General features: G+C 44.6%; 1 protein-coding gene and 1 long non-coding RNA gene across 2 annotated transcripts; one reads left to right on the top strand and one right to left on the bottom strand.

Moving 5' to 3' along the window:
* On the top strand, positions 441-8100 carry LOC110435731. Its single transcript, XR_002453587.1, has 2 exons — positions 441-828; positions 5775-8100. It is a non-coding gene; the product is annotated as an uncharacterized LOC110435731 (long non-coding RNA).
* On the bottom strand, positions 9425-10592 carry LOC8066148 (thaumatin-like protein). The gene has a single exon (XM_002467209.2). It carries the CDS (start codon positions 10488-10490, stop codon positions 9600-9602), a length of 891 nt encoding a protein of 296 aa, XP_002467254.1. The 5' UTR covers positions 10491-10592; the 3' UTR covers positions 9425-9599.

Consider the following 13739-nt stretch of genomic DNA (forward strand, 5'->3'; position numbering starts at 1 on the left):
TAATTTTTATGATAACTATGACATTCATAATATATATATATATACTAGCAAAAATGCCCGTGCGTTGCAACGGGAGAAAAAAAGCTATCAAATCTATATCTATATATCTATTACCTAAAGACCTTGTTTTGTCCACCTCAAAAACCAAAAACTTTTCAAGATTCTCCATCACATCGAATCTTGCGGCACATACATTATGCATTAAATATAGACGAAAACAAAAACTAATTGCACATTTTACCTGTAAACCCTAGATGAAACTTTTTTGAGCCTTATTACTCCATGATTGAATAAAATTTCTAAATAAAAACAAAAGTGCTATAATACCTGAAACCAAAAAATTTTTAAAACTAAACAACACATCGCCGGTTCGTGTAGGTCCGTACAAAAAAAAATCAACATAGCCTCCTAGAAGCACCCGTGACTCATCCCGTTGTCCATGTTTGTGTGTGGTCCCAAAAAACGAGAAAAAAAAGAACTTGTGAAAAAGGCAAAAAAATCAAAGGAGTCACCTTCATCCATCTAGAAGCGTCTCTTTATTCTTGTTTGTTTTTCTTCCATTGCGGAACCGCCTCTACGTCGCTCATGGCCCTGCGCTCCCAACGCCGTGGCCGTGCGCCAGCCTTGCCCCCGCACTCGCTACCGGTGGTCGTCAAGCTCCGACTGTCCACACGCCTCCGCCTTATTCTGAGCTTACCCGTGTGGCTCCTCCGCATCCTCCCTCAGCGGCGTCGAGGATGCGCTCGCCCGCGCGGTGGCTGGGCGAATCTCGTCGGGCGGCCGAGCTCCGCGGCTAGAGGTCGTCCGCTTCTTCCCCGATTTTGGCCGGTGAGTCCCCACTTCTTTCCTGTCCTTAAGCTGATGGACCCTCTGCCGCCGATTCGCGCGGCCGCCCAACCCTGCGCTTTCTCGTGCTAAGATATCCCTGCTCTCTCCTGAAAGCCCTACTTTGGTTCTGGATAATTGATAAAACCCTAGTACTAACCTCTATACTAAGTGTGTATAGACTTAATGAGGTTGGTACATACCAAGTGATGGAGCAAGTGATGATCATGGTGATGATGACCACAAGGTGATCAAGTGCTCAACTTGGAAAAGAAGAAAGAGAAAAACAAAACCCTATGGAGATATTGCTGAGGGTTTTAGTTTGGTGATCAAGACACCATAGAAGGTGTAATCACATTTAGGATAGATAGTCGTACTATAAAGAGGGGAATTCTTTGGCTAAGCGGTTATCAAGTGCCACTAGGTGTCATTGTTCATATGCATGCATTTAGAACCTAGTGAGCTAACTTAACTCCTTCGAAGAAAATGATTATAAAAATGCTAACACACTTGCACTTGTTGGTACACACATGGTGGTGTTGACACACTTTGAGAAGGAGGAGGAGTTTGAAGGGTAGAGAGGGTTTGGGTTCCTCTCGGCAGGATTCAGCGCTTTTGAGAAAATAAAATGCTTATTTTCTATTGCGTCGGTGGGAAATTTTGGAGAAGTTGCGGAAACACTCACCGGACGCTGGCCCAGAGGCACCGGACGCAGTGCCTGTGCGTCTGGTGTGCTGTCTGCTTCTTGCGGTGTCACGGTTAAGCACCGGACGCTCTGCACCGGATGTGGGCTAGACCCTGTGTGTGCGTCCGGTGTGGTCTGACTTCAGCAGAGAGTTTGACTGAGAGCACCGGACGCTCAGGGTGTGTCCGGTGGTAAGCCTCCGATGTCCTTGCGTTTTTGCAGAGCTCTCTGGGTAAGGGACCGGACGCTCTAGAGCGCGTCCGGTGGTCTGGGTCCGGTGACCCCGCGTGTTTGCAGATCTCTCTGCGCACGAGTCTGGTGTCTTAAGTGCGTCTGGTGGTTTGTAGACGACCGTTAGACTTCGACGCGTGAGATTCAAAGAGCTGACATGTGGCTGCTTTTGGAGCACCGGACGCCCTATTCCAGCGTTCGGTGCCTCACCTGCAGCGAGTCTGGTGACCCTGTGTTTTACCCAGTGAAAGAGCCAACGACTCTATTTGTTTGAGGGGTTTATAAATAGTTATTGGCCGGCTTGGGGCTCACTCTCTTAGCATTCTAGCATTTGACATCCTTGTGGGCCTAAGCAAACACCTCTCACTCATCTTCTTCATAGATTAAACATCTTTGTAAGATTGGGAGTGATTCCAAGTGCATTTGCATGAGTGATTGCATCTAGTGGCACTTAGGGATCGTTCTAGCTGTGGTTTTCTTGTTACTCTTGTTGGTTGCCGCCACCTAGACGGCTTGGAGCAGCGGAGGAGCATTGACACGAGTTGGTGATTATTCGTGGCCATCTCCCGGTGATTGTGAGGGGTTTTGTACCTTCCCCGGCGGAGAGCCGAAAGGTAACTGTAGTGGATTGCTCGTGTCATTGAGTTACCTTACTTGCGGGTCGGTCCTTGCGGTGCTCGTGGTGAGTTTGGGTGTGGAATCCCAATTAACCGCCGGACCACGAAGTGTTGGTCGACACAACGGGGACGTAGTGTGCCGGCAAGCACGTGAACCTTGGGAGAAAAATTTTATCTCTCTTTGTCTCCCTTGGTTATTTGGTGATTGATTGGATTCTTGGTTATCTTGGATATTCTCTTGTGATTGGATCAATCTCCTCTACACAGTGGTATAACATCTCTAACTCAACTTTGCATTACTCTCTTTTACATTCTCGCAAAACTACAGTAGCTTACTTGTATAAAAACTTTAGGTAGCTCTCTAGTGTAAGTAGAGACTTAGATTGTGTGTGCCTAGTGATTATAGCAAGTAGAATTATTGGTTAGGTGGCTTGCAAACACCCCTTTAGAGCTAGAGCAAAAGCTTCGCTTTGTTATTTACTAACCTCTTGCTCAAGTGAGTTTGTAGAAATTTTTTAATAGGCTATTCACCCCCCTCTAACCATATTAGGATCTTTCATCCCCGCCCTCGCACTCCTTACTGCGTTGGCTCGTCGGTGCGCCTCGCGTTCTGACTTGCTTTTTTGATGAAGCTTCCGGCGAGATAGCGAGCGCGAGTACCAGGTCCGTCCGCTCTGGTTTCATCTCCATATCACACGCCCTGCTCTTCCTCTGCGGCTTGCTCTCGGTTCCGTACGAATCGACGCGAAGAGATGTACAACGCGTGGAAGCAGGAACATGGCTCGGACTTGGTGGCAGAAAATCTATTGGCATACTGAAATTTTGGTCTGCCCAAAACTTTAGTCTGTCCAAAACTTTCTGTCTGCCCCGCCAGTCCGGAATCTGCTCTGATACGTAGTGGAAGAAGAAAAAAATTTAAAACTTTTCTAGTGTTCCCAATACAAAATTTCCTATACACATTAAAGCATGTTAAAAGTAAGAAAAATACAGGGGCCTAAGTGTAAAGCTGTCCCCTCCCCTCTGTCCGGCCCGGCACGCTGGCCGCTCGGTCTTCGTCCGGAATTGCCCGGGCTCGCTGATCGAAGAGTAAAAAGAAATAGAAGTTTTTCTAGGGTTCTCAATGTAAAATCTTCTATACACATCATACCACGTCGAGAATAAGAAAAGTATAGGAGCCTATATACAAAATGTTTGTCCTATTAGTTTACTTTTCTTTTATTCTTTAAATCGGTTGAAAATTAATAAATACACAGTAATTTAGAAAAATCAAAAAATTACAAAACAAATTTTGTTCAGCTCTAAATATGTACATCCATGCAGTAAACAAAAAATATCACAAATTTTAATATATTTTTTGCTGGAGATGTTTGCTATTCTTTTTAGTGTAAAATTGAATTATAGTTATCTTGCTCCAATTATTATGAAAATTCTATTATAGCCTATTTAATGTGATGCTTGATTTGTGATAAAAGTTTTAGCACAATTCCTGCATATCTCACTGATTTACTTAAATTTATGCTTGAGGATGCTTCCACTACCTTTGCACGATGTGTTGTTATGTCATATGAACACTTTATAAGCCCATGTATTCATAATCTACATACATTTAACTGATATATCATATTTTATAGGAATCCTAATCTAAATAAAAAAAGTTAGCAACAAACTTCTCATGTTTTAATATAATACTAAGGTATATTAAGAGGTAATATTAGAGTAAGATAATATTTGATTAATTTATTTTTTATTATTAAATAAATATGTCTCCAAGATATATATTATTGTAAATATTAACTATCTAATACCATAGATGTCATGGTTATCAATAAAATAAATATGGACTTTAAATTTTATAAAAAGGATAAATATAACTAGACATACAATATTATGTCATCACTTTCTATGGTCATTTGATATTTTTCTTCCGTTGTAACGCACGGGACATATTTGCTAGTAATAATAATAATAAAGAGGAAAAATTTCAGTCCATCTTAGATTTTTCATCCAACCTATAATCTAAATTGACTCAGTTATGACCAATTCACTCGAGATTGGAGTAGTATTGGCAGCGCCGCAGCCGGTCTTTCTCGGTTCGAGCCGTCTTTCTGTGTTAGGTGGGCTGGGTCGCCTTGCGTTTTGGTGGGAAAGTGGCGGGGCATATATATATTACATAGACTGATAGCTAGAAATACTTAAAATACATCATATATTATTATTAAGAACTTAATTAATGGTTATTTTGTCTTTTAAAAAAAACAAGTGTATATAGGTTTATTATCATGACTCACGATCATAGTATCTTCTTGTGCCCAATAATTTGTCTTCTATTATAACTAACTAACCACAAATGCTTTTTCAATTCAAATACAGGCATGTTTGTCTACTCTTTTCAGATCGAAATACAAGGAGCTCGTCAACCCTTTTACATTTATATCTTATCATTTTATACTTAGATTCTTATTTAGAGTACTTGGAGAAGAGGGGTCTATTTAGATTAGGATATGATTCTTATGGAAGAAAGTGTCTACATCAAGGATGGTTGTCTCTGCCTACCGTAAGATAAGATCAAGGCCACCACCGCTAAATATAGATAATGAGATGGACAAAACTTAGAAATCGACAATGATCCTGTTGCAACGTACGAGCACTTTTGCTAGTATATATATAGAGGACCCTACTATTTAGCATCCTGGCTTATAAAAACTGAGTAATATTTGAGCGCACCGTCGTGATACCAGGCCGCCGGTGAGCCTTAGGGGAGCTTGGTTTCATCCGGTAAACTTTACCGCCCGTCACATCGAATATTTAGACACTATAGCATGACGTACTAATTACTAAATATAGACTACTTACAAAACTAAAAACACGCTAGAGAGTAATTTGCGAGACGAATATTTTGAGTCTAATTAGTCTATGATTGGACAGTAATTTTTAAATAAAACAAAAATGCTACAGTACATGTTAAACTTTACCAACCCCAACCAAATACCCCTTAAATAGTCAGCATTTGTAATTAAAAGTAACTTTTTTAATAGTAGTCAGCGTTTGTAGATGATGACCATGCGTTGGCTAAGACGTAAATAGGCTCCAGCTTTAAAGGGGTTAATTGCATTGATGAGGTGCCATCCCCATGCGCTTGATCAGGGGGAAGTGAGATTTTTTTATATTAAAATTGGATAGACACATCGTGTATCCCGGCACGCAGCCTGCCTGGATTTTTTTGCTAATTTTTTTTATTCTCCATATTTACCTATGACGTGGACAAAGTAAATTTTATTACTAATGATATCATTTGGCTTATAAATAATTCCATGTAGACTTTCATATAATAAGATTTATTGTAATAATCACCAGCATTTTTTGATATAATAATATCATTTTGTTCAATAAATAATTTCATTCTAACCCATGTGCAGACGTGCAGTCAAATTGCCTATCATAGTCACCCTGGCGTATGATCATGTCAGACTATTTTTATTACTAATAATATCATTAGTGCTTATAAATAATTCTATCTAGGCCTATGTGTAATAAATTTGCTGTAATAATCACTGCCGAGTCTGGTATACGGTCAGCCTATTTTCATTACTTTATCATTCGGTCAATAAATAATTACATATGGACCTGTGTGTAATAATCAAAGGACAGTTGTTAGTCAAGCCTTTGGGGAGGCTATTTTTTATTACTAAACATTATTGTTTGGGACTATACAAAGACTTGTGAGCAGTAAATTTGCTTATGATATGCGTAATAAAATTTGTTCTAATAGTCAGTTACGTGTCAGGTCTTTAGCGAGACAATTTTTTATTACTAAACATTATTGTTTGGGACTATAAATAATTATGTCAAGACTTGTGAGCGGTAAATTTGCTTATGATGATCAACGGGGCATCCGTTATCCAGACATGATAATTTTTATTACTAATAGGGTCAATTGGATCTATAAATAATTTCAATCCTGCATAGTAAAATTTATTGTAACAATATGATAATATAAGTAATAAAAAAGTTAACCTGATCGCTAAAATTGGCATAGGAAAATTTATTGTTGACATTCGTTGATGGAATTATTTACTTAACCAAATAATAGTTTGAGTAATGAAAAATAATCTAACTGAAGACCGGATACGCTGATGACATAGGCAAATTAACTACTCACAGGGCATGGTGGAGTTATTTAATTACCAAAATTATACTATCAATAATAAAAAGTAGCCTGAACACATCGGAGAGTGTGAGTAATAAAAAATAGCTTGACTAAAATTATGGTAATTTTTTAATTACTGGTACTATCACTTTATTTAGTATATTATATCTTAGCTTGTGAGTGGTTAATTTGCCTGTGCTAATCACTGGGTGTCAGGTCAAGTTGTTTTTTTATAACTGATCTATCATTTTGTTTGGTAAATATTACATCGTGGCTTGTGAGTAGTTAATTCATTTGGTTTATAAAAAATTCCGTGCAGACCTATGTATAGTAAAATTTATTATAATAGTCACTGGCATGTTTTGTTGTAATAATATCATTTCAGTTAATAAATTATTTCATTCTAACCCGTGTGCAGTCAAATTGCCTATCATAGTCACGTATGGAAATTAATTTTCAAACTGGTTAATTTTTCAAACAAAAGTAAAAGTTTCATGTTCTTTGCCCGGTCAAAATAATGTTCCATAAAAAGTATAGTGTCATTCGGATATTGCAAAATAGAGAGCCTCCATCAATTAGGTACGGTAATGATATACTTAAGACGTCCGTCCGTTCGGACGTTGCTGTCCACTCATTTCGCTCCTCCTCGATGCCTTCTTATCCACTCATTCTTTTCCACTCTACTCTTTTCTCTCGTCTCGCTGCCGCCCGCCGCTCCCACCATGCGGTCGCACTTCCTGCCGCGCCAATGGTGAGTCGCTCCTCCCTCCCTCCTCGCTGCGACCCACGCGCCCTCGAAGCCACCGGAGTAGAGCGTGACGGTGGTAGCATCCAGTGAGCGGCGCAGCTCTCTTTCTCCCTGCCCTTTCTCCCTCGCTCTCATAACATCCATGCATCTGGAGATGGAGAGAACGGCGCGGCTCCGACGAGGTAGGTGGGGAGGGATTTGGATCTGAGGCCTCCCTCTCCCTTTTTCCTCCCTCCTCTTTTGTGGATCTGGATCTAGGCCCTCCTCTGCTCCTCCTTCTCCTCTTCCTCTAGGTCTAGATCTATGAGATGTGTTGGCTAGGGTTCCGGCGAGCTCTTGGGATTCAGTGCTCTCGCGTGTTGTAATAGTGGTTATTTGCAGTTTTTCAGGTGATGTTGCAGTAGGATAGGGTTTTCGGCAAGCTCTCGGCTTCAGATTTTGTCATTGTTGCAATGGTTCTTTCTAGACGTTGCAGTAGGTTTCAGTCGTTGTTGCAGTATTGTGTTTTTGAGATGTTTCAGTTGCTTCAATCTGCATGTTGTAGTATTTTGTTTTATGTTATTACAACAGTTGTTACTATGTCTATGGTGTTTCAGTTGCTCCATCCAATGCTTCAATCTGCACTGTTGTATTAGTTGTTGCATATTGTTGCAACAATTGTTCGATGTTGTTGTAATACTATGTCCATGGTGTTTCGGTTGCTCCATCCAATGCTTCAACCTATGCTATTGTATTAGTTGTTACATGTTGTTGCAACAGCCGTTCGTTGTTGTTGTAATACTATGTTTATGGTGTTTCAGCTGTTCTAACCAATACTTCAATCTGTATGTTGTAGTAATTGTTTGCATGTTGTTGCAGCAGTTGTTCATTGTTTGTTGTAATACTATGTTTATGATATTTCAGCTACTTCAACTTGTTTGTTGTAGCAGTATGTCATGTGCTGTTGCACTATCATGCATATTTGTGTTGCAGCGTCAAGTATAGAGGCAGGCTGTAGGGACGAGTTAGCGGCAGGTAGATCTACTAGGGGCTGACAAGGCGAGGGGCGGGGCGGATCCCATGCTCGTGGGGTGGGGCACAGACTCCTTGCACGGGGAACGGACGAAGGGCGGTCCTCCGTGCGGGCGAGTGGCGCAGGGGCGAGTTGGTTGGGAGGGAACGGACAAGAAACAATCGTCTGTGCGGGGCGAGTGGGGAAGGGGGGAGTTGGTTAGGGGCGGGTGGAGTTTTCTTTTCTTTTTTTTCTTCTTCTTTATGGTGGCGCGGGTGGTGGGCTCGGCGTCCGGACGCGTTACTGGCGCCGGACGTCCGGGCGCTAGCAGTCCCGTACTAGGTATGGTACTAAACCGGTTATCTGTCCATCTTCTTTTGTTCTTGATATTAGTACAGTCAACATATCAGCTACAAGAATATTTTGAAACTCACATTAAGAAGGCAAATAGGACGAAATTGCTTAATATGTGTGGCCTCTTTCTGCTTTGGTAGCAGTGTTATAATAATACCAAAATTAAGACTAAAAAGATTCAAAGTCTCATTATGAAACTCCTTAAATAAAGCCATAAGATCATGTTTGATAATTTCCCAGAATGCTTGGTAGAATTCCGCTAGGAACCCATCTAGTCCTGGCACTTTTATTGTGTTTCATTTGAAAATTGCCTCTAACCTCTTTGTCAGTAAAAGGTGCAATTAATTTCTCATTGTTTCCAGCTGATACTTGTGGTGTATCGTTCCTCCTAAACTTATCCATAGTGAAATCTTCACACGCATTGGGACCAAATAGGCCCTTGTAATATTGTGTGATATAAATTTTCAATTGTTCGTCACCTTTTATAATGTAAGTGACATCTTCAAGCTGAAAGATGTGTGTTTTCTGGTGTCTACCATTTGCTATCAACTAGAAATACTTTGTATTGCCATCTTGTTTCAATAGTTGTTGTGTTTTTGATCTTTGGTAGCACCGAATTTCCTCTTCTCTCAGCAATTGGACTAGCCTTTCTTTTAAACAACATTTTAAATCAATTTCATGTTGTTGTAGCACCACGGATTCAGCTTTTTTGTCAAAATGGTCTATCTAGCACCCTCTGTGCTTCACTGTTGTTTTAAGCATTTTTTAATTAGTTAAAGGCATTCTTTAATTCAATGTCGTCCCTGCCTACAACAAGAAATTATTATATTTGGAAGCAAGAGAACTTTTATTGTTGTAATATGTACGTATATGTATGTAGAAATACTATTATGTGGAAACTCGCTAGAAGCACACACAGACGTTCACGCATACACAAGATGTGCGAAAAGCTCGCGACGCATGGCGCGACTGTCTGACGACTGACGACGACGACATCAAATTCAAATCTGAGCAGCAGCAGCAGCAGCAGCACCATCGCCGGGCTCGTCGCCCCATCTGGAGGGGCAGAAGGTGATGACGTACTCCTGCGCGTAGCACCCGCTGGCCGTGGCGGCGGTGGTGTCGTACGCGTAGCTGTAGTACGCCGGGCAGGCGTCCTTGAAGAGGCGCGAGTACACGGTGCCTCGGCAAGTCGCCGGCGTCGCGTACGCGCCGCGGCAGCAGAAGGCGTCGAGCCCGAACGCCAGGCACGCGCTCTTGCACGCCACCACCGTCTTGCCACCGCCGCCGCCGCCGCCTGTAGCGGTCACCTGCAGCTCCGGCGGGCACACCGCGTTCACGTTCTTGGCGCAGCCGGCGATGGCGCACTTGTTCGGGTCGGCGCCCGTGCCGGTGGCGGAGACGGCCACGGGGAGGTTGTACCCGTCCACCAGGCTCACGTCGTAGGAGCTCCCCTTGGCGTGCAGGCTCACCTCGACGAGCGTGGCCGGCGGGGCGCCCACGGACCCGTTGCAGGCGAGCCGGCCCTCGCAGTCGCCGGTGAGGCAGCCGGTGGCGCCCACGCCGCCGTTCGCGGTGAAGTTGCACCCAGTGCGTGCCCAGAAGCGGCCGTTCCAGGTGGCTGGAGCGTCGACGCGCCTCGACTTGCCCGGCGGGACGTAGAAGCCGCCGCCGGCGAGCACCGGGTGGCCGGTGTTGGGGGCGGACGCCGGCCACACAGGGAACGGGCATTTGTTCGCCACGTGGAAGACGATGGCGTCGGCGGCGAGCACCATGGGTCCTGCTCCTGCTCCTGCAGCCACGAAACTAACAAGAGCCATGAGCGCACAGGAGAGGAGCGGATGACGAGGAGCACCGGAGGTCGTCCACGCCGAGTGGTGATGGTCCGCCATCTCTTAGCCTCGGTCGTCCCTACCGCTGGCTCTGAAGGACGTTGTTGCTGCGGGGAAGCCCGCGAGATATGACGACGACGGGGCGGAGATTTATTATAAGTGAAGAGTGCCAAACAGGCTTCTTTTTCTTTGTCTTAACGGAGGCCCAAGCTTTTAGGCTTAGAGGGGGCTTTGTTAGTGTGACTTGCATTCCAATGGAAGCAAAGGCAGCCATGCCCATGACCATGACTGGAGAACGTGAACGGGGGAGAGCGAGGTGATGAGGCCGGCCAGCAGGCAGTCCACCTTGTGGTGCATGCACGCGCAACACCTTAAACGGTGTGGTGTTTAATGGCAAAATTGTGGTTTATTGGAACCATTTTTTCAATTAATACAATCAAAACTGAATTTTATAAAAGGTTTGGACTGTGGATACCAAAAACTAAGAACACAGGGTTTAAAGCCTGTTTCTAAATAATTTTGAAATGGGCAGCACTGTAGATTGATTACGTCAAAACGGAAGGGTTTTTCTACAAAACCCTAGGGCTGACCGTGTTGACTGGTATCACTCGGTCGCTGCTTGCGTGGCACTGACGTGGTGGTCAAGCTAGCTCTGCTGCCTTCGTTGACTCGTGCATGCAGGGCGGATCTGGACCGTCGAAAATGGATCGGATGGGCGGGGGGTGGGTGCTCAACTAGGTTGACTCAGATGGCGTCGGTCATCGACAACGGTTACACGGCGATGCACCAAGGAAGACGACATTAACTCGCCAGAGCTCAGAGGGACATGAGCTATGGGGCTCGGTCAGGACTAGGAAGGGCATAGGGCGAGAGACCTCACCACAAAGAACTCACTCCGCCTACTCCACGCGCAGACAATACCAGCAGTTGCACTAGACGCGACAAAATGGCTCGGGCACGGCAAACGACTACGGTGAGGTCATGCACTCATGTGTGTGAGAGAGAGAGACCAACATGGTCCTTCTCCTTGTTGCGGTGGTCTCACCGGCGAGAAAGGAGATTGATGGTGGTGGGATTTTTCCGGGGGCAGCGGCGATGTCGGCACATGCGAAAGCTTTAGACCAGGTGGCAGCTAGGTTTACGGGGCGGCTCGGCACACAGGAATGCTCTATTTATAGCCACGGGAAACCTCGTGCCACACAATTGAAGATCGATCGTGCGGTGACAGCTAACTCCGGCTCCAGCAGAGTTTATTGGTGAGGAAGGCCACTCTCACTGACGCATGGGCCCCCTAGTTAGCGACTCAGGACAGGGCAGCACGGGCCACGGTGGTTGACGAGCGGGCCTACAGAACAGCGCATGCAGGGTGGGACGAGCGCCGAGGCCCATCAGTGAGGGATATCATGTGGAAAAAGGCCGGGCGGCTGGGCTGTGAGCGCTACCGAGCTGGGTGAAAGCAGACGGGAGACAAGGGCTAGAGCGGGCCAAAAGCCAGGGCAGGCCGATATGCAGAGAAGAAAAAGAGAGGATTTTTCATTTAAACAAGGACTCATATCACTTTTTCAAAATCTTTTTCAAACTAAAATTTGAGACATATTTTGATATTATGTTTTAAAACTATTTTGAGAGTTAAAATACATTTTATCAATAATTTTCAAACTCAAACTTTGAAGTTATTTTTGAAATAGTTTAAACACACTTTTGAAGCTTTATTTTCCAAAAATAGAATAGGGCTTATGAGTGGTTGGATCAAATTTTAGAAATTCATTTTTCACATAACAGAACTAATGCAAAGGCACGAATGCACCAAATATACTTTCATTACTTGTAAAAGTTTTATGAAACATATTTTCTCTCTTTAAGATAACAACAAAATAAATATTCTTGAATATTTTTTAAAAAAGTATGAAATTCTTTATTTTGTTTAGTATTTTCTATTCACAACTTAAAATAGAAGTCTTGATGTGCGACAGCCATTGGCACCGACATGGCCACTCTATTTTATGAAACTCAAGTACGGTGACCTAAGAGAGGAAGGCTGTGGCGACTAAAGTTGAGCAACGGGCCAGTCCGGCCCAGTATGGCACAATTTGATAGGGCACGGACTCGTATAGTCCGCGTAGCACCGGGTCATGTTTTCAGAGGCCACCGTGTTTGTCCGACGGCCCAGGCACGACACATGGGCCGATTTTCGGGCCGGGACGACCCGAAAAGCATGAGGCCCAATAGTCCATCGGGTTGGCCTATGGCCTCACTATATGAAAAACACCAAATTTAATACAGAATTCAACAAAACATAAGTAAACCACATTTAAGTCACAAACCTTGATACTTCACAATTCACATAACACAGTATACTTACAGATCATATTTTACATGCCAAAAATCACAAGTTTCACAAGTCACATAACTTACTTCAAGTTTCACAAGTTCCCTGATACCGGACCGACACCGTACGTGCTATTAAAAGTGGGCCGGGTCGTGCCATCCAGCGGGCTAAGGGGTCAGCCCAAGCACAGCCCGCTAAGTGCTTTGGGCTGACACGGGCACGGTTGGATCAAGCCGTGCCGTGCTCGGGCCGGGCCAAATCACCGTGTTTTGAGCCGTGCCTTTAGCCCGTGGTCTACGTACTCAACTTTAGTGGCGATGTCGCCCGCGAGGCCCAGCGCCAGGAGCAAGCGGTGGAGCCGTGGACGCAGGTGCCGTAGTACGGAGACCAGTGGTGGCGGTCGAACGCGTCGTAGGTGGCCAGCACGAGGTCGCCGTACTTGAGGAGGTCGTCGCGGAAGCCGGCGTCGAGTGGATCAAGAAGCGCCGACCAGTCGCTGTGCCGGGCGAAGCCGGCATCGGCACGATCGGACGCGACTCAGACTTGGCAGCGTCGCCGCCGCTAAGGTGGAGGAGAGCAGCGAAGGCGAGCATTAGATGGAGAGGTCGCGACGTCGGAGTTGGAGTGAATCTGTTGAGGGTAGCTGGTCAGCTGGACTGGATAGAGCGATGGACAGCTCGTGGGAGCAGGCCACCACGAGCATAGCGGTGGAGGAGCCCGGTGAAGGAGGCCATGACCTTAGACGAAGGCCGAGAGGTTACTACCGCAAAACTGAATACCCTTGAGGGTCAAAAACCCTGAATAAAACCCCTAAAACCGCCAAGAAAATCAATATTGGCGGCTAGCACTCAAGGAATGGCCGTCAAGGGTAGAGAGACAAGAAAATACTATTTCCTTGAGTGCCGGCCGCCACAAATCAATTCCTTGAGGGTTAAACCGTCAAGAAAATAAATCAGTGGTCAAATTTTTAGCATCGTCAA

Source organism: Sorghum bicolor, chromosome 1 (genome assembly GCF_000003195.3).
Source record: "Sorghum bicolor cultivar BTx623 chromosome 1, Sorghum_bicolor_NCBIv3, whole genome shotgun sequence".
In the NCBI taxonomy this organism is placed as follows: domain Eukaryota; kingdom Viridiplantae; phylum Streptophyta; class Magnoliopsida; order Poales; family Poaceae; genus Sorghum; species Sorghum bicolor.

Bases quoted from the DNA above. Each gene is read 5' to 3' on its own strand.
- LOC8066148 (XM_002467209.2), bottom strand. From the start codon at position 10,490: ATGGCGGACCATCACCACTCGGCGTGGACGACCTCCGGTGCTCCTCGT.